We start from the raw sequence: 16,869 nt of genomic DNA on the forward strand, positions 1-16,869 counted from the left end.
TTGAGTTCTGGATAATAATTGCGAGAACAGATATGAGAAAAGTACATGTTATTTTGGTCTATCGTTATTTTGTTTGACTCTCCACCATTCACTTATATTTCATTAATTTTTACCGTCGAAGTTTTGTGGCCATAAGATTTTTACTAGTTAAATTTTTAAAAAATTAATTTATAATCAGTAATGCTAAAGAAATTTATTTTTCCAAAATAAGAACCCCAATTAACTTTAGAACATTCTCTATTTCTATTTTTAATTTTTATGTAGTTGGCAAATTTTTTTTTATAAGGCAACTATCATATTTAGTATTCAAATTCAAACTTACAATAATATCTTAACAAGAAAGAAATTAATTTATTTACTTCTCAATTAATTATAATAGAATAATAACAAGAACAGAATGTGTATTTTACGAGCAGCGTTTTTAGCTTAAGTTGATGTCATTCTCAACCAAATAAATTATTATAGGTACATACATATATACTTATTATTTTTTAATATAAAATTAATTACATAAAATAACAGATTAACCAAGTATTTTGTATTATATACGAAAGCTTTGTACATACATACATTCATGCATACTTGAAAAACTAAAGTGATAACAATTAATTTTTTTTTTTCACATTTTATTTATTTAGCAATTAAAAATTCCTAAAATAATGTTCGTTAAACTCTGTTTTGGTTCAGTTAGTTTCATAATTCTGCCGAGACTGGAAGATCAGTTTTAAAGTATGTAAATATATTTTTAATTTTTGAATAACAAAACTAATTTTAAGTGTAAAAGAAATTTTCAAAATTTTTCATTCAATTTGATTATCATTTCTGTTTTATATTACAATTTTGTTATTGTCTATAGCTATAGCTGTTAACAATGTAAATTAAATTTTTTTTTATTGATTTAAAATATACGGAAAAACAAATTGTGCTATCATGAAATGAGTTGAATATGACACGTGCATATTTAAATTTAATCAAAGAGTAAATATTATTATAGAGTAATTAATTTAATATAACAGAAAATATTGTCATTATTTTTTAATGTTATATAAAATATGAAACAATTTTCTGTCATTAACAACAACTCTTTTTTTGCTTAAATATTTGAATGTATCCGAACTTTTTGTGTGTAAACTGTTATATTAAACCGCCACTGCCGCTTCCATAAATATAGTAAAAATATTCTCTTAGATATTATTACTCTATGGTTTAATTAAAACTTTCAAATTTATTTTTAATAGGTATTTAATTATTCCTGTTTGTATAATCAACACATTCTTAAAATTTAAGTTTTTTTTTCAATAACAATAATTATTTAAAATTGATTTATAATGAATAAATAGTCATAATTTAGTGACAGTGATAACTGATAACATTTTATCTAAGGTACCGTAACTCTATCAATAGATAGGTAAAATGTGTTTAAAGAACAACAATATTTAAAAGCATAAGTGTTATATGGGGTACACATATAGTTGCATACAACAACTATACTCCCATATTAACCTTTTATATTATAAATTAAATACTTTATATTAACCGTTATATTTAAAAATGAAAATTACTTTATATGACAATTGCATACCACCGTATAATGAATTCTTTTGTCAAATTTACGTAAAAAAAAAAGAAACAAAAAAGAATCAAACTTCTTTGTAAACAATTAGTATAAATCCGACCGCGATACAATATCATATAGAATATCGAACGCGAGTGAGAAATAAAATATAGAGCAAAAATGACTAAACGTAAGATTTTAAAGAGATTATTTAATAAAATATTTATAAACTATTTTCTGCATATCTACATACTTAAATTAAATTTATAGCAATAATCTAGTAAATTTTTTTCAATTTATTTAAATTATATATACTATTGTTACCTATTATTTGATATTGTTATATTAATGACTGTAAATGTATACGTAATTTTTTAAATCCTGTAATGAAAATTTTTTACAATATTGAAATATTGTTTTGATATTCTTATATTGGTTAAGCTTTTTTTAAACCAATTATACATATATATATATAGATATGCATGTATGTACATAAAATGACCTTGAAAATTTATTTGTGCACCATAAATGTGTGTTTGTATATGACTTTTAAAGAACATACGACTTTTATATACATATATCTACTGAAAACAGTGTTGGTAACAAAATAATTTAGTAATTGGTTCCCGGTTAATATTTGATTAGACAAATTAGATACTCGAATATTATAAACCATATATGAATTATGAACATATCTATGTATGTATTGTTGTTTAATTTTCTGATTGCTGTCAGCATTTTTAACCCTTTGCACTCCAACTACCAGTCTGGCTGGTATAACAAGTAAAAACGATCTACTCCAACTACCACTTCTATTGGCAACATTATATTTTGTAATTATTTCTAGTTAAAACATGAATTTATAGCTGATACCGTTACTTTTTTTACATTAGACATGTTCTCTCTCTCTGTTCTTTGTTGTTTTGTATGTATTTACGATCTTAACGGTTAATTATTTCACAATTTGAGCTGGTTCTGGAAGAAAAAGAATAACTTTCTATTGCGATACATGTACAAGAAAACCCGGTCAACATGTAGGCGACTGTTTCTTGAATTATCAAACTAAAAAAGTTTATAAGAAATAAATTATTATTTTATTAGGTAAATAAATTTATTCGTATATTAGGTAAATTTTAAATTAATTTACCCTAATATACGAATAAATTTTTATATTATTAATCAATATTTAAATAATTTAGAGATGTTTAATACATTTCTACAAAACCTTCATCAAAATGGTTTTTTTTCCGTTTATGTCATATAAAAATGTCAACCAAATTAAATATTTTGAATTTGATTTTATTTTTAGATCATTATTCCTCGTTAATAAAAAATCATTTTTCCAAAAACTGCAGCATTTTTTCAAAGTATTGTGACTACAAAATATTTCCTAAAATTCCTTGGAATTGACTACCGACAGGAGCAAAAAATGCACAGAGCGCAAAGGGTTAAAAGTAAAAGGAGGAGAATTAATTTTTTGCGAAGCTTCAAACAGAAATCAGCTGATTTTTATTTTGTTTATTATTCTCGTATTAAATTGTTAAATTTTGACATAAACTCTGATATGTAAACAATTATCAGACTTTATCTACCATTTAATCTTAGATTTTATTGTATATGCAAACAGTACGCACCTTACAATTTAACAGTCGTACGTGTGGAGATATTTTTGTTTTTTTTTTATAATTGTTAAATTTAAATTTTGAGGAAAACAAAATTTTATTTGCATAATAGAATATAACAGTTTTTAAAAAAATATGTGTGTTAAGAAAATCTAGAATTCCTATTATTTGAAGTATTCACCAATAAGAATAGAAAACTGCTACGTTTTATATGGAATACCATTTTAAAAATAAATTATTTGTTAGAACTTTTAGAAACTGATCCGAAACAATTTAATCCACCACTGAAATTTTACGTATGTACATACACATGTATAGAAATATGTATGCAATACTGAAGCTTTTTCATTTTATGTTTTTGAAAGTGAAAGTTTTTTGTTTTATAAAATTTCGTTATTTTATATATAGAATAAAATTTAGTATTAACGGTGACTTTTCTTACCATTTTCTTATTTTAGTATTAAGTGGTACAATAGTGGGCAAAGATAGAGTTTTTTTTTGTTAAAAATAATGTGCCGAAATAAAGAATAAGCAAACAGAATGGTCAGGATATAAGAAAATTCAAAATTATCTTTAAAAAATGTAGTAAAATATTGATTTTAATAAAATTTTTCTGAAATTTCGGTATACCAAACTTGAAAAAAAAAATTTTCACTCAAGATTATGTAGAAAGCATAATAACTTTTTTTTTTGTGATGTCATGACACAAAGGAAACATAAGAATGTAAATAACCCATGTAGGTATAACAATAAATGAAAGTTGAATCACACTTATATTCGAGTATGTAAATAAGTATGTATGTCTGTAGTCACTTATAAAATAATTTTTACAATCTTTACGACTCATGTATCTTTTTTTTCGATTTATAAAATTTTCTCGTTTCGAACTAGGCCATAGGAATAAGAGAAAAACGTGTTTGTTTATTTTCAATTACTTATACTTTACAATATATAAGCATGTACAAATTATATATAATGTGTACTATATAAAGTACAAAACAAAACAAATATGTACGTATACATACGAGTGTATAATCTCTTGGTGGGCAACACTGTACCGCAATTATCTAGATATAGTCATATACGCGCTTTTTATTCTTTTGAGTGAGAAGTACTTACACTCTTACATTGTTTATTATTGGCAAAATAAACATGCAAAAAATTAAAATAGTTTGTTTATTTTATTCATATGTAAATACATACATATATATAATATGTACTGTATGTTATTTGTTCTGAATTACGTTTTGACTTTATAGGCGTATTGTTGTTGTTATTATTATAAAAGTTATAAGTGGTTATAATGAATGAAAAATTTATTGAATATTAAATTTAAACAGTGTGTATGCATGTATGTACATATGTATGTATTCATAAAATGTAATAACATAACCGGAATTGCTTAATAATAAAAATGTTTGAATTAAAGTACTTTTGAATTTTACATACATCTGCACATTATTGTTTACATAAAATGTTGTATCAGCGATATGGCGTATCAACAAAAATTTTGAATTTGAAATGAAAAAAGTACATTTGTCACATAATCAGTGGAGGATTAATGTAATCAAACAACTTGTTAGACTGTAAAGGGCCTAAATATAGAGTATTCTCAATGCTTTGGCAATTTGAATAGAATATTTCATAGTACATACATGCATATTTGGATTTCATACACTTTTTATTTTAGGTTAGACTGATATTTTTAGCAAATAATTAATGACAAACTAGAAAATATATAATGTCTTTATATCGCTATACATATGTACATACATAGAAATATAACATTACGCAATTTTTTAATTCCGAAGATTTCATTAGGCATTGTTTATGTATTTTAACATACCTATGTACAACAGAATCTAACTAATGTACCTATGCCTGACGTAAGTTATGTAAGCACTGTTTGACATCATACACTTTGCCTAACGGTAATTAAAAGAATTTACTCTATTTTCAGTAGATTTATTTATGGTCAGATTGAATTTGCTTAATAATACTTTACTTTCAGTTATTTGCCACTTACTTTTTTTGATTAAAATTATAATGCTTTTAATTGTTAAAAGTAAAAATACAAAGATTAATAAATGGCTCGCAATTTGCCATTTGAATCTGAACTTTAACATCTCTAAAAATAATATCAGCATGATTACATAAAGGAATCAGGTATATATGTAAACAGCACCTTAGTCTAAGGCTAATGACATAGCCATATAATAATCCGGCTCTGCGACGATACTCGTACTTTTCCATCTTGATTTTCTCTTTCTAACTATGCGTCTTTATTAACAATGTTTACTATATTTCTCATGTTGCTGTATGTATTATACATATATAAATATTTAAGTTATTAATTTATGTACACATATGTATATAGGTATATGAACTTAAACAAAACATACAATATAAATATTAAATAAATTATTGATAATTGTGAATTACGTGTGTATAAAAAAAACTACTTATGTACATATATGCCTGTAACGGTACATACTGATTTGAAGTTATAAGAAATTACCATCATTAGGCTGTGATTGGTAAATTAAATGCATTTAAAATTTGATTTCACATGTCAACTGTGTGGGTTTGTATGGAGTTACTTATATAGTCATTTACATTCTGCACATACATACATATATGAATAATAAATAAATAAAATTATGTACAATAAATACTAATTCATGTACATACATATTGTAGTACAGTAAGATCTGGTCAATTTTAAAATCTCGCTCAAAAATGTTCAAATCGAATAAAGATAAATATAAAAATTGAATAAAGGGCGTATTTTTAAATATTCGTATATACCTACTTCGAAGTTTCAAATCCATATACATATACTTCGAAATTATGTAATTCTCAATTCTTAAATTTTAAAAGTATTTCAGTTTATTTTGCTTGCTGGGATTGTTATTGTAAATGTATACATATTTATACATATTTATAATTATATTGTTATAATAAATTAATCACACAATATATTGGAAATGGTGTTTGTGAATATAGACCTGTCAAATTACACCTTTCATTTAATTGATTACCTACCTACTTGCTATTCAATAGAATGTCGCGTTTTAGAATTGTATTATATAATAATTATATAGTAAGTATGTAATATTAACGGAATATGCATAAATATTTAATTTTATATTTCACATTATGCGTGATTACTTGCACAAATATGTAACAGAAATATCGTATATTTTGAAGTGAGTAGAAAGTAATTTTTACCGTTATGTTCACAATATTTATGTACTATCTTTTAAGAAATATTTTATTAAATTATTTTAAATAAAATTAAATCTTTCTTTTCAAATTTAATTTTCATATATAGTAAAATATCTTTTGCGCACTTTCCACCTAAGCTATACAACTATGGCAGCGGCTCATACAAGTAAATTAGTTGCTTTTAATGAATCAAGACGCTTTATGATTGATTGTTTTATGGCTGCGAAAGTACCAAAAGATCATGCTGAAGCACAAGCTGATTTACTTATTAATGCTGATTATCGTGGACATTTTAGTCATGGAATGAATCGTCTTGAAATGTATATTAATGATTTATTAATTAATTCAACGGATGGTGCTATTAAACCAAAAATTATTAAAGAAGGTAGTTCAACAGCATGGGTTGATGGACAAAATGGTTTGGGTGCTGTAGTTGGAAATTTTTGTATGGATCTTGCTATTAAAAAAGCTAAAGAACATGGAGTTGGTTGGGTATGTGCAAAACGTTCAAATCATTATGGTATGGCAGGATGGTATGCTATACAAGCAATGGAACAAGGTTTAATTGGTATATCAATGACGAATACATCACCATTAGTAGTTGCGACACGTAGTAAACAAGCTGTATTAGGTACAAATCCTTTAGCATGTGCTGCACCAGCCAAAAATGATAAATTTATTTTGGATATGGCTACATCAGCGGTAACTTTTTTTTTTGATATTTTAATGTAAATTTATTAAAAATTATTAAAAAGATTAATATAAGAGCTAAATAAGAGTTATACAGCAATATTATTTTAGAGGTGTGAAATTAAAGTTGTTAAGAATATCACTAATTATTTAATTTTTATGTCATTTTTTGTTTGTGTTAATTAACTCCTAGTTAGTTTGATTAACAAAAAAAAATATAATGAAGCAATTGAATAAAATAATTTAAAATTATGATGTGGAACGGGAGTAGCTCATTATCATTGAAATTATTAATAATTAACAAAACATTTCAAATTAAATTGCTATTAAAAAAATAGGAAACTAAATAGCACTATCATGGCACTCACATTAATAGTGTCATGATAAGTTAATAAAAACTTCATTAACTTCTTTTTAGAATATTCTTTAATGTTGACTTTTAAATTTATATATAAATGTATTTTTATAAAATTTTTAGGTGGCTGTTGGTAAAATTGAAATTCAAAGACGTAAAGGTGAACCATTACCACAGGGATGGGCACAAGATCCAGAAGGAGATATTACAAATGATCCAGAACTAGCATTTAAAACTGGTTGTTTATTACCTCTAGGAGGTGCTGAAATAACATCAGGATACAAAGGTTATGGTTTATCAGCTATGGTAGATATTTTATCAGGTGTATCCTCAGGTGCTTTATACTCTACACAAGTCCGAAAATGGACTCATGCTGGTGCAAATAGCGAAGCAAATTTAGGTCAAGTTTTTATTGCTGTCGACCCAAATTCTTTTGCTCCAGATTTTGAAGAAAGAATGACTGATTTTAATTCACGTTTAAGAAACGCTACACCCACCGATCCTAATAAAAAAGTTTTGCTTGCAGGAGATAAAGAGGACTTAGCAATGAAAGCTGTTGATAAAGCTGGTGGAATTCAATATGTTCAAAATCAATTGGAATCATGCGATAGATTGGCAAAAAAGTTAAACATTAAACCTCTACAATTTTTAAATTGATTGCATTTTAAAATTTTTAATAATAAATATTGTTCTTAAATTTTACATGTTAAAATGTAAGTCTTGTTGAAAGCTGTTATTTTTTTTATAATATTATAATGTACTAAATAAAAATGTTATGAAGTTATGAAAAAAAATATAGTTTACTTAATCATTTTGCAAAAGCATGGTATTTTTAAATCGCCGTAAACAGTTTCTACGCACGATTAAATTCGATTTTTATTGCAAAATAAATTAGTCATTCTAGTTAAACAGTGAATCTTGAAAAACCAAAGTTTTGAAATCGTCATGGTCGAAAATTTCAATTTAACGCTTTCCTTCGTTTTCGAAAAGCCAAGAGTTGTAAACTCATTTTATGTTTCATATTCCATTTCCTCTTCATATTACTGTTAGTTCCTGTCTTGAAACCCGTTTCACATTTCGTTTTGTTTTGCCACGAGGTTGTCAAAGCTGACACTTGTTATCAAAGCAAAAACTAAGTAAAAAAAACAAAACATTTATTTTATTAGCAAAAAGCTTGTGCATAAGAAATACTAATTTTACAAAACAAGGAATATTGTTATCAAAAACTATTCCAGTGGCCCATTTCTATGATAAACACTGTTAGAGTTTTATTGCAGGCAAACAAACAAATTTTTTTGCCGGCAGTAGTGAAAGGTAATTTATAGTGTTTTGTATCATAAACATTGCATAATTCTATGGATATGTGCAATATGAACATATGCACACATACATTCATGCATATATAACTGGGTTAATGGCCTATTTGTGATTAAAAAAGTTACAATTTTTTAGGTCCTGGTAATTTACAAAAATTCTTAGCAAGAAACATGAGTTCAGCATCCAGCTTTGTTTTAAGAGAGATCGATGGAGATTTATTTTCTGCTCCCAAAGAATATTCACTTGCACATTGTGTTGGTGCAGATATGGCCATGGGAGCTGGTATAGCAGTTAAATTTCGTCAAATTTATCAGCAAGTCGATGAATTGTTAGATCAAAATGTTTCAACTGGTGGTGCAGCTGTATTAAAAGATGAAGATAGATTTATATATTATTTAGTAACTAAACAATACAGTTACGAAAAACCCACATATGATAGTCTAAGGTCCTCTTTAATTGATATGCGTAATCATATGGTAAAAAGTGACATAAAAATAAAATACACAAGTACATATATTTTAATTATTCAAATTTCAGATACAAAATGATATTAAAAAGCTTGCTATACCAAAAATTGGATGTGGAATCGATGGATTAGAATGGGATAAAGTACAAGCTGAATTAAAAAAAGTTTTTGAAAAAGAAAATGTGGAAATAACAGTTTACAATTTCGTCCCCAAATAATTTTCGCAGTTCAACTATGGATCAGAATTATTATTTACGGACTGTTTTTGTTGAGTTCCCATTTTTCAAAGAGCTTAAGTTCTATTTACCTAATAGAATATAAAATTTGATTTTACATAGGTATGTGGTATACTCAATACTGGTTTTTTCAAATCAATTATATAAGTTTTTAGGACATTTTTGTAACTAAAAATTTTTAAATTTCAAATTGTACATTGAACTTACGAGTTATAAATAATTGTAGAATAAATGTATTGGCTTAATAAAAATGTTTTATTAAAAAAATTATTCTACAATTTCTGTATTATTTTCATCAGCCAAAGTTTCTTCGTCAAATTGCATTCCTTCTTCTTCTTCTTCATTATCGTTTTCGTCGTCATCTCCTGCAACTTCTGCATTTTCGGCTTCCGCTCTTTCCATACGACGAACAAGATCGGCTTCATCAATGTCAGTAACAACTTTGGGTGCCATTTGAATTTTGAACTCACCTTTATACTGAGTAATCGTTTTCTTTATATTTTCTATGGCTTTTTTGAGAATCTCTAAGCCTTCTGCTTTTTCTGGTGTTGAAGTTGTTATAACATATAAAGGCGGTGCAATCAAATTGATTCTAATTGGTAAATCTTCTCTTGAGCACTCTAAACCAGATTTCAAAGCGGCTCTTACAGCATCAATTCCTTCATAGCCGTAACATGAACATTCAATGTCTGCACGTATTTTCATTGCCTGCGATGTAAGTTTACGTTTTATATTGCTTAATAAAACTTCTTTTGTTCTATCATCTAAACCACATTCATCCAAAATTGATGGATCAGTAACAGCTTGTTTAAAAATATCATAGGCTGCTGTTTTATTTTTGAATTTTTTTTCAAAATACCAAGCAGTATTCTCATATAACTTTTCCAGCTTGTAATTAGATTCGTAGCCTAAAATGTCAGCAACGTGTCTTAAGATTGAGTTTACTGCTTTCGCTTTAGCAAACCTTTCGGTACATTTTTCAACATCCTCAGGTGAAACTCGACGTTTTGACAAGTCAATATAACCTTTTTCTTTATCCACACGAATCACTACCACTGGTTCTGTTTTTCCTACTCTAATTAATTTATTAATAGATCTAATACGTCTTCTTGATAATTCGGAGAGTAGGATCATGCCTTCTATGTTATTATATTCCAATATTTGAACATATGCTCCCATTTCGGCAATTGAGCGAACATTGACCATAACAACATCTTCTACCTCCGGATATTTCTCTTTGTAAAAACGACTTGACAAAACCATTCTTAATGCCGATTTTAACCTTTTTGATTAATTTTTATATACAAAATATATAAATATTTGAATAAAATGTTTTTTAGGTAGGATGAACCAACTTTAGTACAATGTGGCAGGAAAACTTGAAACTTAAAAGAAATGACAGCTAATTTTGTTTGAAACAATTGAAAAAAATTAAAGAAACGTCATGTTTTTTTGTAACACACGGCCTCGTTTTTTAACTGAAAATTATTGACACAGTGAGTCAATATTGTAAATTCTTCACTGACGATGTCACTTTGTTGAAATTTAATGTCACTAATAAAGGGTGCTTTTTAATATCATTAATCAATCTTTTTTTTACTTTACAGTTAGAAAAAGTAAAAACTTAATCTTTTTCTATTTTATAAGTGTGAAGATTTCTGCAGTTTTCAGTTATAATAACATTAAAAAATTGATTTAAAAAAAACAGATTCTGACAAAACAGATTTTTTTTTTTGGATTTCGGTTAAACTAAAACAAATATGTAAATAAAATAACATTTTTTATTTTAAATTTTAAAAGCTATATAAAATTTATTATGTAATTTACAAACACTTTTCTGTTTACAAATATTTTTTTATACATTTCATCTCTTTGGAATAAATTAGAAAAAAAAAACGAAAAATTATAAAACTAATATCAAAAATTTTATTTGGTTTTTTTTTTATTTTTTCAATTTTCGCTTCTCAAAAAAACTTTTATACATATGTATGTAAGTATTTTTTATATCAAAAAAGAAAACTAATTTAATTATGTAAGTGATTGATATTATATTTTCTGTTTACTCATAAAATTCTAGGATGAACTTACATTTAAGGAAATTTTAAAATTTCTAATCCATTTATTTATAATTTAAATATAAAAGTGTTAAAGACTCCATATTAATATAGAATATTTTATATTAATATTTTATTTAAAGTTATACTGGTATATTAATATAACATGATAATTTGTTTAGACATAAAATTTGTATACATACAAAGCCTAATTTTTTTTTTGTTTTTTTTTGTTTATACACATTATTATTTATATTCATTTTAATTTAAAATAAATAAATTGGTAAAAAATATCAAAAAATATTTGAATTCAAATCAAATATTATAATAATGAATATCAATGTTAACTCGATTTAAATTGTACAAATTAATAAATATTAATTAATTAATAATAATTAATATATTTATTATTATGAATATTTATGTAAATAAATATAATATTACATTATATTAGATAAATATAATTTATGATTGTTACTGAAATTACCATTAATTCAAAACTAAAAAAAAATTAAGATCAGTTGAAAATTCTAATTAATATTATGTAGTTGAAATGTTTTGTAAGCGATGAATTATCATAATATTAATAACATTAATATTTTATGAGTCATATAAATCTTTGTTCTAGTAATTGTGTCACCGTTTACCTATTAACAATGTTTATTTTAACCCCAGTGACAAATACCGTGATCAACAAGATCAGAAAAAGCGCAATTTTAATCTGAATTGTAATACGACAAAACGTAAGCGTTATAAATTCCATTATACGTTGCCAATGCAACTGATTATTATTTCAGTTTTTTTTTGCATTCCTTTAAAGGCTGATGCATAAGTGATTTTTATATGTAACAAAAGGAATGATGAAGAAAACATAATAATTTTACAGTTTTAAATTATCTGCGTTATTTTTAATAATAAATAATTTTTAAAATGTAAATTGCAAAAATTGTTTAATTGAAGATGATTGTCATTTGCAAAATCAAGCGAATGACGTGATTGATATGATCGTTAAATTTTTGACATACTGCGAAACGACTGTTGTAGTATAACGCTGTTCATGTTACTTAAAATTTATCCACTCCATCATTATAATTTCGTATCGTATTCGATTGCGATTTTCGCATTTCATTATTAATTTCTTTCATGTTGTTAAATAATCGAGAACTTTCTTTTTCTATTATTTTCAAACAATATTTTTTACAACAACAAATATTCTATTTATGTATTAAATTTTATAATGAATAAGAATATTTCAAATAAATATGTTCAATTGTACATCTAATTTTGTGCAAATAAAATTTGTTAAATTTGATGAGGAAAAAAAATGAGGCTTAATTAATTAAAATAATGCCAACCTGGGTATTAAATTTGAATTGGTCAAGATTAAACAGACAGTAAAATATTCATTATTATATTGAGTTTACAAAAAATCATTAATATTATTTTAAATATACTCATAATGATATTTTCAAAAAAAATATTTTATTTTGATATATTTATTTTAAGGAATCTTATATAGTTTAAGGACGGAGATAAGAAATGAATTTGTATACGAGTTATTATTAAAAATCTAAAAAGTTTGAAGAAATTAATTACAGTATTTTCCATTCATAATATCATCATTCGGTTTTAAATATGATTCATAACAAAACTCACTATTTTATAGTTTTAGCGCGTACCTACTCACTTCATAATATTTCTATAATAAAACCTCTCTATTTCATTTTTTAGATTTAGTGTATAGAAAATTCGGAATTGAACATAAATATTCATATTTTTTTATTTTAATATATGTTCTTCTTATTTGAATTGAATTCTTTTTATAATTTTTATAATTTTTTTTAAATTTTTAAAAATAAAAGTAAATAAAAAGTAAAATAAATAAGAAATAAAATTAAAAATTAGAGTTTACCCATGGTTGTAACATGTTAGTAATAAACTTTTTTAGTTAAAAATTAATTTCCTTTGTTTTACTATTTATATTATAAACTATTAATAAGAATATAAAGTAAGATTTAGTTCCAATTTTAAAAGAAAAAAATGATTAATTTTTAGAAGGCACCAGGGTTGTTCTTTTCTTTTTTTATGATATATAAATTAAATATTTTTTTTTTTATACAATATAATTATTATTCTTTTTTTTTGTAAATTCAATAACATTTTTATTATTATTAACATCAAAATGTTTTTAAGCGAAAAAACAGATTTAAGTTAACATTAAGTTAACAAGTAACATTGCATTTTGTATTTTTTTTTATTAAATATTAATTTATATATATATTTTTATACTTTCTATTGTTATATTATGATGAATATTCCAAAAATTAAAAAAATGGCAACATGGGAAGCATATTTTAAAGCTATAATTTTAATCTTAAACAATAGGGTTCTTATATGGTTACTTATTGAAAAAAACAATATTTTCAAAATTTTTAATAATATTTTTATTAATTGAAGATTCCTAATTAAATTGTTATGTTCTTCGTATTCTGTTATACGCCTTAATTAAGGTGATTGGATATTATTAGAATATTAGAAAAGTATTGAGCTTTACAGTTTGTAGAATATCAAATTAATTAAAGAAATTGATTTATTATTTTGGAAACTACAAAATAATTTTTGAATAATTTAATAATAACCTTTGAATTCTTTTGCATTTTAATCGATTAGCAAACAAATTCTGAGACAACTCTGAACTAAGAAAATTGTGAATCGATTAGTTAACAAAAACAGTTTTATTTTTAATGTTGTCAGCAGATTAATGTTTAATGTTGTCTTCATTTGTAATTAAACTGATAATGAAAAACTTAATTAATAATGTCAATTGCCAATCGTATCGTTAAATTTACTTTTAGAAATATTTAGAATAAAGAAAGAAATATATTGCTAAAGCTGTTGTCAACTGGTTGCATGCAAAACTTTTGTAGGAAAGTTTTTTTTTAAGAATAAATTGTTAATAGCCGGTTGGTTATAGTCGAGCGACTTTTGACATTATTGATTACCATTACAACTTATGTACTACGATAGAAATTTCAAAAATACATAAATGTTTTTTTTTTTTGCTATATTTAAAGCATAACTGTAATAATGAATGCTGTATAATAATATTAAATTCAATGTCATACTTAATACCAATAATATTATTAAAAAATTTGTTTTATTTTGGATTTGGCACACTATACAAATATCTACTTTAGACATTATTCATCTAAGTAGTATTATAAATGTCCTGTTACTTGTATAACTAAAGTACTCGTTTTCTGTTTTATGCTTTATAAACGTTTTTTTTTTTGTACATTGGTTTTGAAAATTTTTTGTTAAAACATTTTTTTTTTTATTTATTTCTCATTAAATTTTAATACAATGGAAAAAGTAATTTTTTCTTATACGTAATAATGCAAGAAAATTATGATTTTTGTTTTTTTTTTTTTAATAATTAATTTTTTTTTAATTCTATTTTACAATTTTTTTTATTTATTTTCATTTAATGATTTTTGTTTTTAAATATTTATATGTAAAAATTTTGATATTAATTTTGTTTGTTTTTTTTTTAAAGTTAATAAAATTTATTCTATACACACATTAATATTTTTTCTAATTAAATTTATTTTATATGCTATTATATAAATTAATAAAATACTCTCATTCAAGAATTCATTTACAAAAAAATTTTTTTAATATTTTTATTCAAAAAATTTTAGTCCCATTATACTTACATAGATTTAAAAATTTATAAAATCAAAATTATAATTTCAAAGTTATAAAATTTTTTTTTAATTTATTTTCATTATTTTAAATTTTTTACTTTCGTTATTTTAAAAACTTGAAAAATATTTGAAACCATGGAAAAGTTTTTTTTTGTTTTTTTTCATTTTTTAAGTTTTTCTTTTTTTTTAAACATTATTTAATTATATTTTGATAATAATTAATATTTCTAACATGTTTAAAATACATTTTAAACATTTTTTGTATTTTTTATTATTTTTTTATTTATTTGAAATTAAGTTAAGATATAAATTTGAATTTTTGGTGTTAAAATGTTTTTGAGAACCTGCAATTTCATTTTTTTTGACCATTAGAAATATTTAATAAAAAATAATTAGAAAACAATTTTCCTTTCTTATATTTATTTTTGCAAAGAAAATTGAGATTTTAATTGAAGAAAAATGATTAAACTAAAAAATATAAAATTGTAATTTAAATACGTAAAAGTTTTGTACCTAAAATTTGGGCATCTACCAAAAATAAGATTTAACGTCAAATTTACTTTTTTTGGATTTTATTACAATCTGCAGAAAGTAGAATTGATTTTGGTAATGTTTACCAAAATGTCAAAGCAAAAAAATATTATTCTGACTTTACCAAAATACTTAGTAAAAAGGAATATAAATTTGACGACAAAAAGTTGGCAATTTGGTAGACGCCCTTTTTTTTTAATTTTGAATAATAATTTTACGAATATTTTATTTTTAATTAAACATTTATATTTTCTTGCGTATTAGTATTAAGTACGAAAAGAATAGCAATTTGAATTTTGTGCGAGTACACACAAAATGTAAAAAACAATAGTTTGTAATTTTGAAAAAAAAAATTTTAGTCCTCGTAGAATTTTCTGATCGATTTCAATACTTAACGTTTTATATTGTTTGCTTTACTAAAAAATCGTACTTATTTATTAGTATTTTATTATTTTATGATTTTCAAAATATTTCTAGCTTTAATATCTTACATTATGTAGATTATGTTTTTTTTCTTCTTATTATAAACAAATAACAATAAAAACAAATTTATTTTTTTTTTTCAAACTAACGATTGTCAATTTCGTTCATTAATTATCTAAATTAAATAGATCAAAATATTTTCGATTGATTTTTCGATCGATTGAAAATTTGATTTAGTAAAAACAAAAAAGCTAGAAAAAAACTAGAAAATTATTGTTTTTACAATTAAAATTTGAAGAACAAAAAATTAAACATAAAATATAAAAATTAGAATTTAGAAATTTTTATTCTAGCCGTCAAAATAATCATTTATTTAAAACATTTTTAATTAATTTAACTAATAACGCAATAATTTCGATCGGCTATTTGATTTAATATTAATAATATGATGGCGTATGAGGTTGCCATCTCTTCTATTTCAGGAACCTAAAAACATACTTAAATTAAATAAAATGCAATATTAGAATAAAGGAAGAAAAAATTTAAGAAGATTATGGAATCTTAAAATTTCGTTTTTACTTAGTTTGCGCGATAATAAATATTAGAATTAAATTATATTAATATTAAAATTTTGTTTTTTGTGTGAAAATTAAAAAAACAAAACAATGTGAAATTTTGTGAAACA

General features: G+C 23.7%; 3 protein-coding genes across 4 annotated transcripts; 2 read left to right on the top strand and 1 right to left on the bottom strand.

The window, feature by feature from the left end:
* The first annotated feature begins 648 nt into the window (after positions 1–648).
* LOC129613491 (uncharacterized oxidoreductase YjmC) lies at positions 649–8,245 on the top strand. Of its 2 annotated transcripts, none has more exons than XM_055527591.1 (3): positions 649–729; positions 6,512–7,107; positions 7,574–8,245. In XM_055527591.1, exons 2-3 carry the CDS (start codon positions 6,553–6,555, stop codon positions 8,105–8,107), a joined length of 1,089 nt encoding a protein of 362 aa, XP_055383566.1. In that variant the 5' UTR covers positions 649–729; positions 6,512–6,552; the 3' UTR covers positions 8,108–8,245. The 2 variants fall into 2 exon arrangements, with proteins under 2 accessions (XP_055383566.1, XP_055383565.1); XM_055527590.1 differs by lacking the exon at positions 649–729 and adding an exon at positions 1,355–1,745.
* Positions 8,246–8,595: 350 nt separating this feature from the next.
* On the top strand, positions 8,596–9,638 carry LOC129613482 (ADP-ribose glycohydrolase OARD1-like). Its single transcript, XM_055527575.1, has 3 exons — positions 8,596–8,764; positions 8,903–9,243; positions 9,305–9,638. The coding sequence occupies exons 1-3, from the start codon at positions 8,698–8,700 to the stop codon at positions 9,449–9,451; spliced, it is 555 nt and encodes a 184-aa protein (XP_055383550.1). The 5' UTR covers positions 8,596–8,697; the 3' UTR covers positions 9,452–9,638.
* A 65-nt stretch (positions 9,639–9,703) lies between these two features.
* Positions 9,704–10,855, bottom strand: LOC129613481 (eukaryotic translation initiation factor 2 subunit 1). Its single transcript, XM_055527574.1, has one exon. The coding sequence runs from the start codon at positions 10,730–10,732 to the stop codon at positions 9,737–9,739; it is 996 nt and encodes a 331-aa protein (XP_055383549.1). The 5' UTR covers positions 10,733–10,855; the 3' UTR covers positions 9,704–9,736.
* Between the last annotated feature and the right edge of the window lie 6,014 nt (positions 10,856–16,869).

The sequence above is a fragment of the Condylostylus longicornis genome, unplaced genomic scaffold, assembly GCF_029603195.1.
Source record: "Condylostylus longicornis isolate FDR11 unplaced genomic scaffold, ASM2960319v2 ptg000084l, whole genome shotgun sequence".
NCBI classification, from domain to species: Eukaryota; Metazoa; Arthropoda; class Insecta; order Diptera; family Dolichopodidae; genus Condylostylus; species Condylostylus longicornis.

Bases quoted from the DNA above. Each gene is read 5' to 3' on its own strand.
- LOC129613491 (XM_055527590.1), top strand. The intron at 7,108-7,573 runs GTAACTTTTTTT...TAAAATTTTTAG, and splicing joins TGGATATGGCTACATCAGCG to GTGGCTGTTGGTAAAATTGA.
- LOC129613482 (XM_055527575.1), top strand. From the start codon at position 8,698: ATGATAAACACTGTTAGAGTTTTATTGCAGGCAAACAAACAAATTTTT. The intron at 8,765-8,902 runs GTAATTTATAGT...ACAATTTTTTAG, and splicing joins TTTGCCGGCAGTAGTGAAAG to GTCCTGGTAATTTACAAAAA. The intron at 9,244-9,304 runs GTAAAAAGTGAC...TTCAAATTTCAG, and splicing joins TTGATATGCGTAATCATATG to ATACAAAATGATATTAAAAA.
- LOC129613481 (XM_055527574.1), bottom strand. From the start codon at position 10,732: ATGGTTTTGTCAAGTCGTTTTTACAAAGAGAAATATCCGGAGGTAGAA.